This window comes from Phyllostomus discolor, chromosome 3 (genome assembly GCF_004126475.2).
Source record: "Phyllostomus discolor isolate MPI-MPIP mPhyDis1 chromosome 3, mPhyDis1.pri.v3, whole genome shotgun sequence".
Lineage (NCBI taxonomy): Eukaryota > Metazoa > Chordata > Mammalia > Chiroptera > Phyllostomidae > Phyllostomus > Phyllostomus discolor.
In genome coordinates, this window is record NC_040905.2 from 152,762,285 (window position 1) to 152,782,728 (window position 20,444).

Sequence of the window (20,444 nt, forward strand, 5' to 3'; positions counted from 1 at the left end):
TGTGAGTGACTGTGTGTGTGACTATAAGTTTATGTGTGAGATTGTGAGTGTCTGAGTCTCAGTGTGTATGAGTGTGGGGTGCATGTGCAGATTTGTGAGTAGATATAAATGTGTGTGTGTGTTTGGGTTGGGTTTTTCTCCTTTTGTAGCTTTTGAACAGGCCTTTGACATACTCCTTAAGGGCTGTCCTATGTGGCACAGATGTATAGATTAAACTGGGGGATAGGCTGGTGGCAGGAAGACTAGCTAGGAAGGTATTGAACCTAATGTGAAATAAAGGCCCAGAGATGCTAACTTGGAGAAAGAGAAGACTAAATTGGGTAAATACTGTTTTTTTTTTTTTTAATTTTTATCCTCACTTGAGGACATGATTGATTTTAGAGAGAGGGGAAAGGAGGGAGAAAGAGACGGAGAGAAACATCTCTTGGTTGCCTTTTGCATGCTTCCCAACTGGGGACTGAACCTACAACCCAGGCATGTGCCCCAACCAGGAATTGAATCTGCAGCCACTTGGTTTGTAGGATGATGCCCAGCCAATTGAGTCACGCTGGCCAGGGTAGTCTTATTATTTGTTTTATTCTCTATCTGGGATAAATGAAACTGAGGAGTAGACGAAAACTCCATTAAAGAAGTCACACTCTTTCAAATTACCTCAGTTTGATTGCTAGCCAAGTATTTTACCAGTCTTATTTTCATTACAAAAATATTTTATTTATTTATTTTTACAAAAGGAAAGGGAGGAAGAAAGAGAGGGAGAGAAACATCAATGTGTGGTTGTCTCTCACTTGCTCCCTACTGGGGGCCTGGCCTGCAACCCAGGCATGTGCCCTGATTGGGAATTGAGCCAGCGACTCTTTGGTTCGCAGGGTGGTACTCAATCCACTGAGCCACACTAGGGCAGCAGTCTTATTTTTTAAAAAAATTAAACCTCACCTAAATTTATATGCTTTCTTTTTCTGAAAGGCATTTCATTATGAGAGCTGAGTGATTCAACTGCATCCCATAAAAACTGTCCCCCCATATCCCCCCTGCCCCACACATACCAACATACTCATTTTCTTGTTTACCTTTAGAACTCTTGATTCTGGAGAAACTCATTGTATTTTTTGTTCCCCCTCAGGACATTTTTGAAGATGCCTTGGAAACCATCTCTGTGTAAGTAGTAACATAATAAAAAGTATGTAGTAAATAAAAATTGATAGTCTCTTATATAAAATGTAAGTTTTTTTGAGATTAGTGACCACCGTTGGAAGGAAGCCACTTTTCTGTAATTCAAGAGTTAGGATATGGTTATACTTAAGAAAGGATCTATGTAAAGGTACTATTGATTATATTTCTGAGTATTATATCTTATAACATTAATTAAACTAAAATGAAAGTTTTCCGGCAGATTAAATTTTGTTTATAGCTAACCCCTTTATCCGAAAGTTGAGTGGTGCTATAAAACCTTATGTAAGCCCAAATGGCATAAAGCGAAGAAGCAATTACCATTCATTTATGGGGCCTGTCCAGAAAGTATCTAGCCATGTACTATGAAAAATAGAGACATTTATCAAAGAAGATACAAGATACAAGAAACATTGTACGTAGGACAGTGATGCCTCAATCCTCTTCAAAGTAGGCACCTTGGGACCTCACACAGTTCTCCCAGTCACCATTAGCTGCCCTGTTGTATTTTCCTGAATCTCATTGATGGTCTGAAATCTCTTCCTTTTCAGAGGTGATTTTAGTTTTGGGAAAAACAAGAAGTCACAGGGCACCAAATCTGGGCTGTAGAGGGGCCGAGTCACTTGGGTGATTTGATGTTTTGCCAAAAAACTGCACAAGACGTGATGAATGAGTGGGCATGTTGTTGTGATGAAGGTGCTAATCACCAGTTTCCTATAGCTGCAGCCTTCTAAACATCTGAATAGTTTCCACAGAGGAAATTTAATGAAAAATTTGATGCAGATTTGTTGCTGTACTTACTCAGTCATTTTGAATACAATGGCCACACAGTACACATGCTCAGTCAACAGTGTCTACCACCCCCACTGACTAGTACAGTGAAGTCATTGTTCATGCATGTGCATTCCAGTCCACTCTCCTTGGCTGCCAGGTCACACTGATGTCATGCAATCCATTCTTGTTATGTTAACAATGGCTGGACTTTTTCCGGACAGACCTCGAATTTATATGGAAAAAATTTTGAACATTCCCAGGCCTTAAAAATAAACTACCAAATCATATCAAATAACACATAAATTTACTAAATACTAAAATAACACTGATATATAGTAAAAGTAGGAATGTGCAAAGTAAATTGAGATAAAGCATAGATGCTCACAGATATAGTTACAAGTATGGCGGGATGAAGCTGAGATGCTGAGTATGGCTCCTCATGAAGGACCCTGCTCAGAGTGCATGCTTTCTATTAGGGCTTGCTGCAAAACAAACATTGAATGTTTTTTCCACTTTTTGTCTTTCTTAAAAATGTGAAAATCCCCTTTTTGCTTTTCACTAGTGAAAACAGGTACTAATGTAGTTCTTTTGTAAAAGTGAAACGGTGTCAGGTGAACTTTCAAAGAGCAGGAGAGTCCTGTACATCTTGCTCCTGTTTATGTACATGGTTAACCTCATATTGTAGATTTTTGCTTTTGGTTGCACTTAATTTTATTGTAAAATTAAGCATTTTGTAAATCCATACAGGTTTGTAATGATTTGAAATGGCATCACATTAGGAAAGGGGAAGAGGGAAGGGGGAGAAAACATACTGGCTTTTTGGTATCTCTTATAAAGGCACTAATGCCATCAAAAGGGCCCATCCACGCTTGGGACCTCATCTAAACCTGATTATCTCCCAAAGGCATCATCTCCAAGTACCATCCCTTTGGGGGTTAGGGCTTTAATGCGAATTTTGTGGGGCACAGTTCAGTCCAGAGTGCTTTCAAAAGAGGTTTTTAAAAGTCAGTCTACATGGTTACCAATACTGTATAAGTGAAATGGTTTAAATGTAGCATCACCATCACTGGGTATTATTTGAAACAATTTTGCTACTTAAATGATACTTAATTGTTTTAGTTTAAAAAATGTTATTATCGTTGTTTAGTACATTGCATTTCCTTTTGTATGAATGCTAGTTTTCTTTTCCCTATTTAACGTTTTTCTCAATGTTTCTCTTGTATACTTATGATGTTTAAGATATATATATATAATACACGTACACTTTTTCATAATATGTCAAAAGTCATATGACTTCTGTCATATTTACAAGCATTTTTACCTAATTGCTATTTTTCTGTGTGTTAGAGTTGCACATTTTTATATTATCCAAAAGTTTTAATGTTTATGTTGTTGACTGTTTATGTGATATAAAAAAACTTAGTTGAAATTAATATAAAAAATAACCTTTTTATTTTGGACTTTCAGTCCAAAATAGTTTCAGACTTTCAGAATTACTGTGAGGATAGTGAAGAGAGTGTCTATATACCCCTTATTGCTTCTCCCTATTAATATTGTTTTACATTAGCATGGCACGTTGGTTACAGTTAATAATCCAGTGTGGATGCATTACTGTGGACTAAAGTCCATACTTTATTCACATTTCTTCAGTTTTTACAATCCATCCTTTCTGTCCCAGCGTCTCCTTCAGGACACCACAAACATTTAGTCACTGTGTCTCCTTAGGCCCTCTTGGTTGTGACCGTTTCTCAGACTTCCCTTGTTCTTTATGACTTTGACAGTTTTGAGCAGTACTGGGCAGTTATTTTGTAGAATGTCCCTCAGTTGGGATTTGTCTGTTTTTCCCCCCTTATAATTAGACTGAGGTCGTGTATTTTGGAAAGGAAGACCACAGATGTAAAGTGCCATTCTCATCACATCATATCAAAGGTATATGATATCATCATGGCTGACTAGGGAATTAAACTTGATCACCTGACTGGAGATGGTATTTGTTAGGTTTCTCTACTGTAAAGTTACTCTTTTCTTCTCTTCTGTTTTCATACTGTACTCTTTGGAAGATAATCTGTGTATGTGACATTATTTTTAAAAAGTCACTTTCAAGTTGAGCATGTTATCTTCTATCTAGAACTCTTACAATAATTCTGCTCTGCTGTTTCTGCCCCTCTCTGGGCTGAAATAGGAGAGCACGGTCTAGGAGGTGGAAAAGGATCAGGCTGTGGGCTGGTAATTGGAGGTCACCTGTGGAGGCACTGCTGTTACCAGCAGGGAGCTGGAACATGAGACACACACCAGAAAGCGGTCTGGCCTAAGGGATGAAAACAGGTCAGACGCAATTGCCAAAGCACACACGTCAGCACTTGTGTTTCTCTCAGCTGTCACCGCTGCACTAGACTGGCAGCCTTTGGGTCTGTGAGGCACGGCCAGCTATTTGTAACATCTATTAGTTTTTTAAGAAATCAAATTATAGAGGAACAAACAAACAAACAAACAAACCTTTGAACCTGATAATGAGTTTCAGGTTTCACATGTAAAGAGCTTGGAAGTTGCTATTCTGTTCTAATAAGTAAAAAGCTGAGCAGACTGGAAAATCCACAGTTCATTCTGGTTCCATAAGAACCAGGGGAGAACAGGGGAGAACATGGGGCAAATTGCTACCCAAAGACTGGAGAGCAGGTGAATACAGGGAGTCACTGCTTAACCAGGTCAGAGACTTGGGCAGAAACTACTGCTGGAACCACTTCTGGGCTTGGAAACCTGACCTGTGACCTATGAATGGTTGGAGGCTCTGTGTGGGCAACTCTGAGAGTTAAAATCTTCAGAGGAACCTAGTTATGGGGGCAGGAGGGGTGTGCCAGGAAATACTGTGAAATTTACCTCCAGGAGCTTGACCATATTCCCATATGAAATAGAGGAGAAAAATATCCTCAGGCTTCCAGCAGGGGAGGTAAAAAAGGAACCATTTTGGAATATGCCAGAGTATACTGTTCTTTTTAACAAGGCTTGCCCTCAGGAGACACTAGTTAAGCAGAACCTACCTGCTGGGTTATTACCAGAGCCTAACTAACCTGGGTAAGAGAGACACCTGACTCCAGCTCACTCTAGCCATCCTGTCCCATCTTGGGTGGGGGGGGCGGGGAGAAAGATAACTGAGCAGTATTGGTGAAGTTCACGGTCCAGAGGCACAGGCTCACTCAATGCCTGGGACCTAATCATAGGACTATGGAATGCTTTCTCTACCCCCACACCTTACTACCAAATTACTACAGGCCTATTTACAGCAGTTTCTTTTACTCTGTACATCATGTCCAGCCATCCAGAAAAATTAAACAGTATATAAAAAGGGAGAAAATAATTTGAAGAGACAGAGTACACATCCGAACCAGATATGACAAGGGTTTGGAATTATCAGATGGGGAATTTAAAACAACTATGAGTAATGTGGTAAGGGCTCTAAATGACAAGGTAGACAGCATGCAAGAACAGATGGGCAGTGTAAACAGAGCGATGGGAATCCCAAGAAAGAAACAAAAAGAAAAGCTAGAGGTAAAAAAAAAAACCCAGTGTAACACAAGTGAAGAATGCCTTGGTGGGCTTATAAGTAGACTGAACGTGGCTGAGGAAAGACTCTACACTAGAGGATATATCAACAGTATCCTCAAAAGCTGAGAAGCAAAGAGAACTAAGACTGAAACAACAGAACAGAGTATCTAAGGGACAACTATATACAAAGCTGTAATATATGCATAATGGGAACACTAGAAGGAGAAGAAAGAGAAAGGAACAGAAGAAATATTTGAAACAATAATGACTGAGAATTTCTCCAGTTAATGTCAGATTAAAAAAAAAAATTGCTGCTCCGGGAAGTTCAGAGAACAAACAGGGTAAATGCAAAAGACAAATACCAAGGCATATCATCTTCAAACTCTGGAAAATCAAAGATAAATTCCTGAAAGAAGCCACAGGAAAAAAACAGCTTTTTTCCCCATAGATAAAAGGAGCAAAGATAAGAATTAAATCCAACTTCTCAGAGACCATAGAAGAAAAGGGGAGTAGAGTGAAATATTTGTAAGTGTTGAGAAAATCAAACACCAGCCTAGAATTCTGTAGTCTGTGAAATTGTTCTTCAAGGTGAAGGACAAATAAAGATTTTTCTCAGATGAACAAAAATTGAGGGAATTTGTTACTAGTACACATGTCTTGCAAGAAGTTCTTTAAAAAGTTCTTTAGAGAGAAGGTAAATAATATATGTCAGAAATTTGTAGAGAGAAGGTAAATAATATATGTCATAGTGAAGAAAGGAAGAGCATCAAAGAAGGAATAAATGAAAGTAAAATCAAACTAAAAAATCAAAAATGAAATAAAGTAATCAAAATAAAAAACTTATTTTTCTTATTTTTTGATCAAACTTATTTATTTATGTAGTTTTAGAGAGAGGGGAAGAGAGAGAGAATGAGGGGGAGAGAAACAATGATATGTGAGAGAAACATGGGTTGGTTGCCTCTTATACATCTCCAGCTGGGAACCTTACCTGCAACCCAGGCATGTGCCCTGACCAGGAATCAAACTGATGACCGTTAGGTTTGTATAATGAAGCCCAACGCACTGAGCTGCACCAGTCAGGGCTTTTCTTATTCTTAATTGATCTGAAAAATAACTCTTCAAAATAATAATACCAACAATATATTTGATTATGTATGTATCTTATGTATATATACATATTTATGTATGTTTATATGTCAGTGAAATTAGTGACAGCAATGATGCTAGGGATGGGAGGGAGGAGTTAGGATGGTTTGTTATTATTATACCTGGAAAGTATACAGTATATTTGAAAGTGGGCTTGGGTTAGTTGTACATGTGTATTATAAACTAGGGCAACCACTAAAAATGGTAAAAATACCTGAATATCACTGATATGCTAAGAGTGGAGAGAAACAATATAAAATGTTCTAGGAATAATACAAAACTTAAGGAATAATGTTAAGGAATAATATAAAATGTTCGATTAAAATCTCAAAAGTCAGAAAAAATAGAAAACAGAACTAGGAACAAACAAAGAACAATGGCAACAAATAGAAAATTGCAAAGTATAGTAGATACTAATCCAAATAAACCAATAATCAAAGGTCTAAATGCTCTAATTAAAAGATAGATTGTCAGAGTGGATCAAAAAACATGACCTAACTATGTTGTCTCTAAGGACTTCACTTTATTTATTTTTAAATATTTTATTTATTTATTTTTAGAGAGAGGGGAAAGGAAGGAGAAAAAGAGGGAGAGAAACATAGATGCATGGTTGCCTCTTGAGCACCCTCTCCTGGGGATCTGGCCTGCAACCCAGGCCTGTGCCCTGACTGGGAATTGAACTGGTGACCCTTAGGTTCGAAGACTGGCACTCAATCCACTGAGCCACACCAGCCACGGTGGAACTCATTTTAAATACAGATATACATATAGATTGACCATAAATGGGTGGATAAAAATGCACCATGCTAACACTAATCAAAAGAAAGTGGTAGTAACTCTCTTAATTTCAGAGAGCAGACTGCAAAAGTAAGGAAAGTTACCAGTGATGGAGAAAGACATTACCTAATGATGGAAGAATCAATTTTCCAAGAAGATTTAACAATTCTTAATGTGTATGTGTCTAATAGCAGATTTCAAACTATGTGAAACAAAAACTGATAGAGCTGCAAGGAGAAATTGATGAACCTGTTAACATAGCTGTTAACTTCAGCACACCTCTCAGAAATGGACAGATGCAGCAAGGAGAAAATCAGTAAGGGCATAGTTGAACTGAAAAAACAAAACCCAAAAAACCCTGAACCTAACCCAATCCTGAAGTTAATTTAAGTTTAGATCCCTGTCTCATGCAAACCCTGAACTTCCTAGCCCACTCTTTTAACACCATAAGCTAAGTCTGTAGAGGAAAGAAAATTTATATGTGATGGCTCCTTTATCAAATCATTTCATTAAAATAATCATGCTCTGTTTCTGGGCTTTCTGTTTTGTTCCTTTGATCGACATATCTGTGTTGGCACAAAACTACTTTGTCCAACTCTTTCAGATGTTTCATTATTAGTGTGACTGGTTCTCAGAGGAACAGCATTCAAAAATGACCCCAGCAAGGGAGATGTTTTTGATTCGTGACTGTCAGTAACTCTTTTTGAACTTTAAAATGCAGAATTCTGGAGGCCTTGTGTCCTGGCTTCTTTGATTCTAAGGTCAACCATGTTATAACTTTTGTCATTCTGAAAATAGCAGTTCACTAACGCTCCCTCACTTTTTAGTTATCTAACATTTTCTTTTCCATTCATTTCTGCTTGCAGCCTCCCTTGGGCTGTATTTATCTGCTGTTGGAAGCATTTTCTTTTGTCTTCTAATTTTAACTTTCTGTCCTGCTTAGTTTAGCATATCCAGAGGTTTTAGAATTTTCTTGTTGTTTTACGTTTCTGATGTGCATTATTTCTTGTGTCCTTTAAGACCATCTCATAATGTTTTCTGTTTCTTTTTCAGTGTGGCCAAAATCCCCGTGGTACATGCTCCCCTCACAGTGGCTGTAGCAACACATTATAGCAACACTTAACCTAATAGAGAACCTCATGTATTTGAAATAGAGCCCAAAGCCAGAAAGGCAGGCAAAGTATGTATTAATGTCCATGCTTTAAAAATTTTGTCCCTTATTTGTAGTAGAGGCCTCCATCCAGAGCCTATTTATATATAATCATTCTGACTTGATTCTCATAAGCTTTGTTTGTGGCATAATCTTGTCAGAGTTCTGAGAGGTATGGTGAGGGTGTGTTGATAGTGGCAAAAGATGTCAGTGAAAGAGGAAAGAAAATTTGACGTGCAGTCATAGAACTCAAAAGCACAGCAACGTGGTTTTATTTTGCTTAGGTTCATACAACTGGATGGGCCTTCTGGGAAACAGGTCCTTGGACTTGACAGGTGGACTTGAGCTCCAGTTCTAGACACCATGTCCGGCTGGGAGGCCTGTGACCAGTTTCTCTTGATTCTCAGTGTTTTCATCTTTTCATAGACTTTTTTGGAAGATAAAAATGAAATTTAAATGTGATTATGGGAGTAAGGCACATGATAGGTGCTCAGTGTATATTGGTACTTTACTGCTCCCCCCACCCCAGTGCTGTCAGTCTCCACTGTGAACATCATGTTCATAATGCCGTCTCTGAGACATTGGGAAAAGGTAAAATTCTTATATCTAGTATATTCCATTAAAAAAGGCAGAGACATGCCCTGGCTAGTGTGGCTCAGTGGATTGAGTGCTGGCCTGTGAACCAAAGGATCGCCAGTTCGATTCCCAGTCAAGGGCACATGCCTGGGTTGTGGGCCAGGTCCCCAGTTGGGGGTGTATGAGAGGCAACCACACATTGATGTTTCTCTCCCTCTGTTTCTCTCTCCCCTCCCCTCTCTCCAACAATGAATAAATAAAATATTTTTTAAAAGGTAGAGACATGTACTACATGTTAAAAAACTTCAGAATGACTAAAAATGTCTTAAAATAATGTTTTGAAAGTTAGTAGGATACCCTTCATTCACAAAGAAAGATCAGTTGGGTAGTTCCTTTTATTCCCTGAACATAGAGTGTGTGTGATGTTCCTGTATTTATATCTCCTATATTACTAACCTGTTTTGAAATAAAAATGTCGCATAAGTAATCTGTTTGGCATTTTTCTTTAAAAATTGTGTTTTCACTAATTTGAAATACATGTTGATTGTAAAAAATTCTTCAGTTTTTTGTGTGTGAACTTTTAGTTTGTCCTAATTTTAAGGTTTGTCGATATTTTTCTTTCATTTCTCCCAAATTTGTGATGCCAAGACATTCCCTTTGTGATCCATTAGCTGCTAGACTCAGTAGAGCTCTTTTTTATTTTGCTGAGTGAACCACACATTTTGGTTTTGTGTTTCTAGCGCAAATAGCAATGTTTCAAACTCTCTGAAGCAAGATTTGATCGTCTTGCCAACTGATGATTAATTTCTTCCTGGGAAAATTTTCTCCTGAATTTTTAATGAGAAGATGCAGCTAACAGATGAAGAAGGCCTTAAATTGTTTCCACAAAAGAAAGCTATTTCCTACTCTCCCTTTCTGCTTGATGGATTTACCACTGCAGACGTAGATTTTCTACTTCTGGATCTTTGTGGTAACCACTGGTTATTTTAACTGAATATTCTGAATATTTTGGAAAGTTGCTAGGTTTGCAAGCTGGTAGATTATGCAAACATTTCCACCATTTAGAACTGGAGGGAAAATGAGACTTTTTAAAAAAATAGTGACACATTGAACATGACCTTTTTAAGAATTAAAATTGTTATTATGGACTTTCTGACTTGCTTGGCAGAGGGGATGACCTGTAAATTAGACCCATCTCATGAACTGTAGAAATTTGCCAGAAGATTACCTGTGCTTGTTGTCCTTGGCTTTTTGATTTAACAATTCCATGCTGACCTGTGCTTCTTGCTACTCTGATGACTGGTTATCCTTCTTTCTCAGTGCTTGTGCAGGATTACCGTCTTTGACAATGTAGTGGTGAGTGTAAATAAATTATGTTCATAAATTAACTGCTGTAGACATACGAAGAATAAATAAAACATCCAGGGGTTCCAAAGAGAGCTCTTTCTGGTTGAGAGATAGGAGCAGCTGACATTGGTGTGGGGTTTTGTGAGGATCCTGGGGTTACCTGAGAATTGTGGACAAAGGAAGTTGGTTCACCGAGGGCTCCTGGCCTCCATGGAGTATATAGAGTGGACTAACTATTTTGAATTATTGTGACTTGGTAGTGTTTTTAGTTAACCTCTTTCTCATAAAAACCATGGTAGACAATGACATAAAAATCTAATTAAGTGGATGGCTTGGTTAGGTACTAGTTAATCAAGATTTTCTTTTTATGATAGTTTAGAGAGTCAGAGAAAACAGATTAAATTTATGTTCAAAGACTGTTAGAATAATGCAGGTTTAATATGTTCTCAGCAGTGATTTCTTATATTTCTATAGCATATTATTAAATTTTTGAATTTATCCTAACATATAAATTTGTGCAGCTTTTATCCAGTCCTGAGGCAGTGTGAATGTAGTGGGGACAAATGTATTTTTGAGCAAGAACTATGGTGAATTTGTCCATACTAGAATTTGAAAAAAGTAATAAGGTGACATTTTTAGTCAGGCGATAAGAAGCTGACAAATAAATAAAAATAAAAATATTGTGTAGTATAGCATTTCTCATGGACTTATTCCTTCTTCAAACCTCTTGTGAACCATAAGTTGTAGATTATAATGAGATAGAGCTTTTAAGGCCAGTTTTCCCCCCTCATCAGCTTAGATCAATTATTTATGATACAATAGTTAGTCTGGGTTATTGAGGGTGAAAACAGTAAATGATAATTGAAAAACATCTAGTTAATATCTTTATTCATAGTGATTAAATTATAAAGAATAACTTACCATAGGCAGCATTGGATTTATTTTCATTTTTCTCTGATTTTTTTGTTTCTTTTGCCCAACCTCCCGCCTAAGTATTACAGATATTGCTCAGGTCAGGAGGGAGACCCTCTTCACAACCTTCACTGTCTTCCTCCGACCTGATTTTTTAAAAAAGATGCCATTGACATCGTATCTTATATACCCGCAAGTTAGGAAAATACACAGGAGAGAATGTTTTAGGAGACCTTTCATAAGGGAAGGGAAACATAGAACTGTCATGCAGGAAGGCACAGTAAGGAAACTTGTGTATTTCAACTGTGGTAGTAGGTAGAGGGGAAGAAACTGCTCGTGACTTTTTCTGACTTGAGAATTTAAAAAAATTTCTGGTGCATTATTAATTTATATCCCATAAATCCTAATTTTAAGTTCACAATTCATTGAAGTTTTGTATATTTACAGAATCATACAATCATCACTAGAATCTAATTTTAAAGCATTTTATCTTTTGAAAAAGAAACCTTGTGCCCCTTTACTGTCACTCTCTTTTCCACCCCATTCCAAGGGAACTACTAATCCAGTTTCTGTCGCTATAGACAGTTCATTAAATTAGAATCATATGAGTTTTTTAGTGTGTGGCTTTAGAAGTTCATCCATATTGTACCATGTATCAGAACTTCATTCTTTTTATGGATGAATAATATTCAAATGTGTGGACATGCCACATTTTGCTTATCCATTCATAAGTTCATGGACATTCGGTTGCAATGTCCATGAATAATACTGCTACAAATAATTGTGTACAAGTCTTCGTGTGGACATACATTTGCGATCCTTGGCATACATACTTAGGAGTGGAATTGATGGGTCATATAGGAGGTCTATGTTTAACTTCTCAGCACTCTAAAAGTTTGAATCAGAAGCAGGTTGGTGGTCTGAATCTTAGTTACCAGTGTGTCTCAAACAACTTCAAGCAGGTAACTTAATTTCGAGTGGATCAGACTTATGGTTCTCTCAGGTAATTGGCAGATCCTTTCTCCAAGAACTTTTATTTGGGTCAGTCGAAGTTGCTGGCAATTTTAAGATGTATTCTAGTTTCAGGGATGTTACATAGTGAAAAAATCTGTGTTGTAGAGTCAGTGAAATATAGTAAATGGAAATAAATGTTCTCTAAAAAGCCCAGAGTGAAGAGTACTCCCAGCGTCTTCTCCCTTTATTGAATTCATTTTGTGTGGTTTACTTTGTGCTATTAGGTGTGTTTTCATGGCCTGTTGTATTGGAACTTCCACAGTGAGCTGTTTTATACATAAGGCCACTGAGAGAATGGAGGTGCACATTTTGTTAAAGTATATATATTCTCTGCATGCTCCCTTTTACTATGAGGAGTGACAGGATTTCATAATTTGAAGGAAAGCACCTTAGTGACCATTTTGTCCAATTTTCACACCTTACAAAGGAGCCCAGTAGAAGTAGAAGACTTGGTGTTGGTAGTGGCAAAATGAAGGATCTATGAACCTGTACAGGCAGGGCCTTGGCCATCGTGGTTGCTGTTACTGTGGACTCATGAGTTTCTCTGTCACTCAACCCTGGGTGCCAATGCCCAGGTTGCCGAAAGCCAGAGGGACACTGCTCTCAGTGCTTACTTTCTCACCTCCTCCGTCAGTGGCCTTCTGGACTTGGAACTGTGCTGTGCTGGTATGTCTGGGGTTATTTTGATAGCTGTAATGGAATATAAGCCCAATCATGCTTATTTCATTACCCATTTGGATGTTTCAAAAATATATTAATTAATATGTTCCAAATTGCCCTGACCGGTGTGGCACAGTTGGTTGGGCATCATCCTGCAAAGTGAAAGGTTGCTGGTTTGATTCCAGGACAGGGCACATGCCTGGGTTGTGGGTTCAATCCCTGGTCAGGGTGCGTACAAAAGGCAGCTAATCAATATTTCTCACATTGATGTTTCTCTTCCTCTTTTTCTCCCTTCCTTCCCCAATCTCTAAAAATAAATAAATAAAACAGAAAAAATGTTCCCAACAGAACTCTTGATATCTGCTTCCCTCATTCATCTGAAACTGTTTCCTCTCCCAGTCTTCCCCATCCCTGTAATGTTTCCACATACTTGCTTAAGCCAGATGCTTGGGAGACATCTTTTCTTTTTTTATTATATTTTATTGTTTATGCTATTACGGTTGTCCCAGTTTTTCCCCCTTTGCCTCCCTCCATGCAGCCGACCCTGACTCCTTCAGGTAATGTCCACCCCATTGTCCATGCCTCGTGCATATGTGTTCTGTGACTACTTTATTCCCTATGCTATGCTTGACATCCCCATGACTATTCAGTGGCTACCAATTTGTACTTTCTTTTCTTAATAAAGATTTTATTTACTTACTTTTAAAAAGGGGAAGGGAGGGAGAAAGAGGGAGAGAAACATCAGTGTGTGAGAGATACATTAATCAGTTGTCTCTCATATGCCCCCAACTGGGGATCTGGCCTGCATCCCAGGCATGTGCCCTGACTGGAAATGAAATCAGTGACCCTTTGGTTTGCAGGCCTGTGCTCAGTCCACTGAACTACACCAGTCAGGGCTGAAGGAGCTTTTTATATGTTAGGGAAATTATCCTTTTGTTACTTGAAATACAAATATTTTTCTTAATTTATTACTAGTTTATCACATGACCCTTTTTAAAAACATCTGCCTAGTATTCTATTCAGTGGGTCTACCATAATTTTTAAGCACATTCTTATTGCTAGATATTTTAGTTGTTTCCATTTTTTTTGCTATTGTAAATCACACAGTTCTAGGACTCTGTGGGTCTCCCCACAGGTGTTTTCAATCAGTGGTTTGAGGCTTTATTTCTCTGTGCTGGGACCCTGGGTTGTGCAGTCCCTCCTGCTTCCCCTTTGTTTTGGCTGGTTTATCTGCGCAAATGTAGGACCACCCTGTCCACCAGCCGCCTCCTTGCTGGGAGTCCTCTCCACCCGGTTGCCCATCTCTTCCCCTCCTACTGGTCTGGATGAATGTTTCTTCTTCAACTCCTTGGTTGTTGGACTTCCCTACAGTTAGGTTTCTTGTCAGTTCTGGTTGTTTTTTTGTTTTTAAATTGTTGTCCTTCTTTTGGTTGTGCGAGGAGGCACAGTGTGTCTACCTACACTTCCATCTTGGCCGGAAGTCCTCATTGAGCACTCTTATAACTAGTGTTTTGGACTCTGCATCTATTGGGTGGAGGAAAAGTCCGTATGTTTTTTTCTGTAAAATGAAAGACACATTTTTCATGTTCACTAATAACATTCTTAATTTGGATATTTTGAGTATGTCAGCTATCTCTTGCGTGGTATAACACGGACTATTCTCAATGAATGTCTGCATTTGATCTTTATCCACTTCAACTGGTCTTCCTGACTCTGGAGCATTGTCCGGTGAGAAATCTCTGGCACAGAACTTTACATGCCACTTTAGACACATTCAGTCAGCCACAGCTCCTTCTCCATACACTTCACAAATCTTTTCTTGCATTTCAGTTGAGTTTTTACTTTTCTTGAAATGATAAAGGATAATATGCCAGAAATGTTTATTTTCTTCCATCTTCAATATTAAAATGGCTACACAAAAATTAAGCTTTTTTATGCATGCTGATATGACAGCTGTCACAATGCAATCTAAAAAAATTGTTTTGTATGAAGTTGAAGACAACTAAGTACTACTAGAACCATGTTATGGAAAGTACCAAATGAGCTTTTTGACCAACCTACTAGTATTGCTTGTCTCCATTTTGTTTATCTTTTTTTATAGAGTTTTGTTCTGTTATCTTTTCTTTGTCTCTTCATTTTGTCAGCCTCCTTGTGTTTGTTTCTATGTTTTAGGCAGAGCTGCTACGTCTCCCAGGCTTGGTAGTTTGGCCTAAGGTAGTGTGTGTCCTGTAGGGTCCAGTGGCACAACTTCCTCTATTACTCAAGCAGGGTACTCAAGGTGCACCCACCATTTGAACTGTGTACACCTTCCTCTTGTAGTTAAGCCTTGATTGCTGTTGGCATGTCCAAGGTCAGCTATGCCTGTGTTGTATCTGGGGTCACACAGCATAAGCTACAGAGCAATCTGCAGATGGCTGCTACTTGTGGAGATGCACAGGCAAGGCCAAGCTGTGAACCAAAGCTGGCTGCTGCTAGTGTGGGACCTGGGGCAACTTTTTTTTTTAAATATATTTTATTGATTATGCTATTACAGTTGTCCCATTTCCCCCCTTCTTTCCCCTCCCTCCTGTACCCCCCTCCCACCCACATTTCCCCCCTTTAGTTCATGTCCACGTGTCATACTTATGAGTTCTTTAGTTTCTACATTTCCCGTACTATTCTTGCCCTCCCCCTATCTATTTTCAACCTACATTCTATGCTACTTATTCTCTATACCTTTTCCCCCTCTCTCCTCCTCCCACTCCCCTGCTGCTCTGGGGCAATTTTTTTGAGAGGTGTGGGGCTCAACAAAGCCAGATACTTCTTGTTTAAGAGAATTTAGGAAAATCTGAAGCATGGGCCAAGACAACCATTGGTATGGAAAAAAAACACTGGAAACAGATTGAGTGGGCTCATAAGTTGGGTGGGCTGGGGCCTCAAGGTATCAACAGGGTGGAGCAAACAGTGTGAATCAGGTTGATGGAGACTCAGATACGGTGCCCACCTGCTGGCTCTGTGACTCTGTTCCGGGAGGGCTCAGAAAAGGAACAATGGTTCTCCAGAACTTCTGTCTTGGAGAAAGGTGCCTCATAGCTCTCACTTTGATGCTGGACAATTCAGTTTCTCCCCATATGTCCCTGATGTCTTTCAGTCTGCTGCTCCCATGCTGGAGCTTAGAGGCTGTGCGTCCAAGGTTTGTGTATGGGCCCTTTAAGAGGAAGTTCCTGGGACTCCAGAAGTTTCTGTCTTCTGCAGTCTCTATCTATGCTGGTTTTTACAGCCAGAAATTATGGGGACTTGTCTTCCTAGCATTGGAAACTGGGGCTGGGGGCCTGGTGTGGGGCTGGTACCTCTTGCTCCTGAGATACCCCCCTGATTTTTATCTGCCACAGGTGGCTGTGAGACCAGCCCATTTTGCATCTTCGCCCCTCCTACCAGTCTCGATGTGGTTTCTTTTTTAATTCTATAGTTGTAGGACTTCCATCCATCTTGATTTCTGATGGTTCTGAATGATGGTTATTGTGTAATTTAGTTTTAATTTTGATGTGGTTGTGTGAGGAGGTGAGCTGTGTTTTCCTATACTGCAACTTCAGAAGGCATCTTCGATTTTTTGCCTTTTCTTTAATGTCCCTATTACCAAGTCTAATGATTTCTACCTCCAAAATTTATTTCCCATCTGTTCACTTTTCTCTCTCTCCTCTCTCTATTACATTAGCTCCAGGTACTTTCACATTTTGCCTAGGTTACTTTAATAGCAGCCTAATATGTTTTCTTCCTTTGCTCACTCTCCTCCCACCTTGCCAACCACACCCCACTTATTCTCCACACAAAAGCCAAAATTATCTTATTTTAAAAAGTTTTATATGCGTCCTGGCTGGCGTAGCTCAGTGGATTGAGCACGGGCTGCGAACCAAAGTGTCACAGGTTCGATTCCCAGTCAGGGCACATGCCTGGGTTGTAGGCAATGGCCCCCAGCAACTGCACATTTGCACATTGATGTTTCTCTCCCTCTCTCTCTCTCTCTTTCTCTTTCTCCCTCCCTTCCCTCTCTAAAAATAAATAAATAAAAATCTTTAAAAAAAAGTTTCATATGAAAAATATTAAATATATACAAAAAGTAGCAAGGGTAGTAAAATGAACTCCTATATTCATTACTCTTACACAGTTGTCAACTCGAGGCCCATCTCATTCCATCTATAACCCACCCATAGGTTATTTGGAGTCATATTTTAGACATCATAATGTATTTCCACCTTTAAATATTTTAGTATGTACTTCTTAGAAACAAAGACCTCTAACAGAATTACCATTCAGGTATCAAGGTCAGAAAAATAATATTGATATAAAACTATTATCTAATCAATATCTCAAATATGACATCATTTAAATCTGTATTAGCATACAAATATAAAAGATAGGTTTCTTTTTACAAACATCACAAGACTGTCATCACACACCTCAAAATTAATAGTATTCATCAACTCTCCTGTCAGTGTTTAAATTTTCACAATGTCTTATATCATTATTACCAGCATGTTTGTTTGAATCAGGACAGAGTGATCCTTTTTCAAGTTTAATTGAATGCTGCCAATCCCTTGCTTAAAATCTGCCCATGGTTTACCTGTCTCTGAGGGTGAAGACCCTAATCTGCCGCTGTCCACAAGGCTTGAGGTGGTCAGGCCCCCACATACTGCTTCCACTTGGTTAGGACAACTCTTGCCCTCATTCACTGCCCTCTAAGCCACAGTCTCTTGCAGTTTTCATGTGGAGCAAACCCTTTGCGGCCCTAGATTACCGAAGTGCATGTGGGTGTTTCTGGCTACACTGACTTCCTCCCACTTCTCCCAGGGCTGCTTCCTGTCATCCTCAGCTCTCAGCTGGGATGTCCTCCCACCTTTCTTAATGACTCCTCTTAAATAGATTACCCCTTCCCCATTTGTTTCTCTGGGCTCCCATTTGTTTCACGCCGCTTCTCGTTTTGTAGTTAAGTGTTACTTGTTTTTTGACCATCTGTTCCTTTGTGCCGTTAAGTTGCATGAGGATGGGACTGGTCTATGCTGTTCATCATGGTGTACCCTGTGTCTAAGTACCATGCTCAGCATATAGTAGGTCCTCAATATGTATTTGTCAAATTAATGAATTTGTTGAATGAATGTACTAATCAGAAAATATAGATGAGTAATCAAAGTAGACTGCAAGGATTTGCAGTGCATTAAAAAATCAAGTCATCATTTTTTGAGACCTTACCAAGTATAGGACACAATAATAATTGCTCTGATTGTTCAAATAAGGAATGAGTTAAAGGATCTTTTGGGATGTGTATTTAAAAAAATAATAATGATTACAGCTAGATGTGTGAGTCACCCCAAATCGTACATGATTAGGTAATGTTCAATTGTTTGAGCCTAGTAAACACTTTAGGATTGAGACACCTTGGCTATTTCTCAACTATGGGCTGGCTCACTTTTCATCTGAAGTTTATATAAACAACTTGTCAGAGTCCTACGGGATTTACTGAGCTTCACTGCCTTTTGTTAACTTTCTATTTTTTTCCACCTTGTTTCTTGATACCTTTATCCATTTCTTGATAAAAATAGTACAAAATGAATAGTAAAACTTCCAAAAAACAGATACTACTTCGGAGCTTTGCCTTTTGAAATGTGTCAAACTTCTCCATTGCTTATGTTTTGAAAATTAACTAATCTCTGGTTCCTCTTTTCTCCTCTTCTCCCCACTCTCCCCTATTTGTGTCATCTTGTTTTAGGACATCACATGTAGAATTTCTCAAAGATGGAGTGAAATTTGGGTTAGGTACATTTATGAATAATGCATGGTCCAGTATCATATACCATACACATTTAAAAAAGTGTCTGAAGACTTAATAGCCTCTAACAAATCTAAAGGACTCTGAAGTTGCTTAAAACAAGTGGAATTTGGGGATTATGTATGACTTTTATTTTTGTGTAATTTCTATGATATTTATTTTATTTTTTATTGTCCAGAGTGAAAGTATTCAAGCCAGCAAGGAGTATTTTTTTTGTTGCCTGTAAGCAGAATGTTATAACTAGAACTCAGAATGTTAGCGCTCCATGTAGTTCTGATCAATTAGCATTTTCAGAGGTATAGGCATAGTTTTGGTCTCCCTTGTAGGCAACACAGTTGTAAGCTGTGGTTCCTATTTATTTTGAAATGTAAAAAAGTTTTCTGCAAGAGTTGTTTGATTTTATTTTTATGCCCTTAAACAATTATGTGTGTGTATGTTTGTATACAAAGTTCTGTGTCAAATTCCCCAATGTTTAAGAGATTATTTGCTATTTAAAGAATTTGGCACCAATTAAAAAACATTATACCAAAATATATTATTTGCTTTGATTAGAATAATTCTGTGTAGTTACTACAAGAAAATTAATTTTATGATCAACTACTAAAAACATATTTTGAAAGAACCTTCTCATTGTCTTAGTATGATTGTATTGTTTAGGTACATATATTTTCAGTAGAACTCAAATAAAATAGTAAAAGGGTGCTTTTCTGACAATTCAGAGTAAGTTAAATTATTTTGTAACTTATGTCTTTAATCTATGAAATTTTTTATTTGAAAGCATTTTGTAAGACTGCAAAACATAAAGCAGACATAAATGTAGTACATACACCAGTTACTTAATGTACAGCATCATCTTGGGAGCACTGCTGTTTTTGTAAAGCCACTATTCCTCTCAGGGTACTAGAAATTTTGATATAACTTTCATGCAGCCTTACAATGGCTACCTCATGATATAAACATTTAAAAATAAAAGTAAAGACATAAAAGAAAATAACAAATTTTGTCAAATTAACAACTATTTGAGAAGAAAGAGTCGCTGTTATCCTCGGCCATTTCCCCATTTCTGAGACCCGCCTCATCAGCCGAGGCATAAGGTGAGCACGCCTGCTTTGCGTGGTTTAGCAAGTGTTTGTTGAGCATTTTTTCCACGTCAGGTAGTGGAAAGGTAGTTGAGGTAGTTTGGGGGGGATGTTGGTGTTGATGTTGGTCCAGGGGCTGGAGGGTGGAGGGACATGTGTGGGGTTGCATGGCTTTGCATGGTTTTTAAGTAATAAAGGAAAAATATTGAAGATTTTATGGTTTAAATATTAAAAGCAAACTAAGGCAAATAATTCTGTATTCTTTGGGTTGGAAATTATGTCTTAAGCCTGACATTAGGAGGAAAAAACATAGTTTTGACCATTTTGACAAAACTCTTGTCAGCCCAGTTCAAAGAGAATTAACTGGGAAAAAAACTTGAGCATCTGTGAAAGAGGGTTAACAACAACAACAAATAAATCAAGAAAGAGAACACTTTGATGGAAAAATTGTCAAAAGGATATATTTGGATAAGTAGAAAGGAATGCAGCTCAGTAA

At 38.3% G+C, this 20,444-nt stretch overlaps 1 protein-coding gene across 2 annotated transcripts in view; it reads left to right on the plus strand.

Moving 5' to 3' along the window:
• The window catches only part of TTC39B (tetratricopeptide repeat domain 39B), a 152,105-nt gene that overhangs the window by 35,874 nt on the left and 95,787 nt on the right, over positions 1-20,444 (plus strand). The window contains exon 2 of one of the 2 annotated variants that reach the window (XM_028518736.2): positions 1,121-1,155. The exons of the other annotated variant lie outside the window; for it this stretch is intronic. Coding sequence (XP_028374537.1) covers positions 1,121-1,155 — 35 coding nt within the window. The remainder of the gene's footprint in view (positions 1-1,120; positions 1,156-20,444) is intronic. 2 annotated transcript variants of the gene reach the window in all.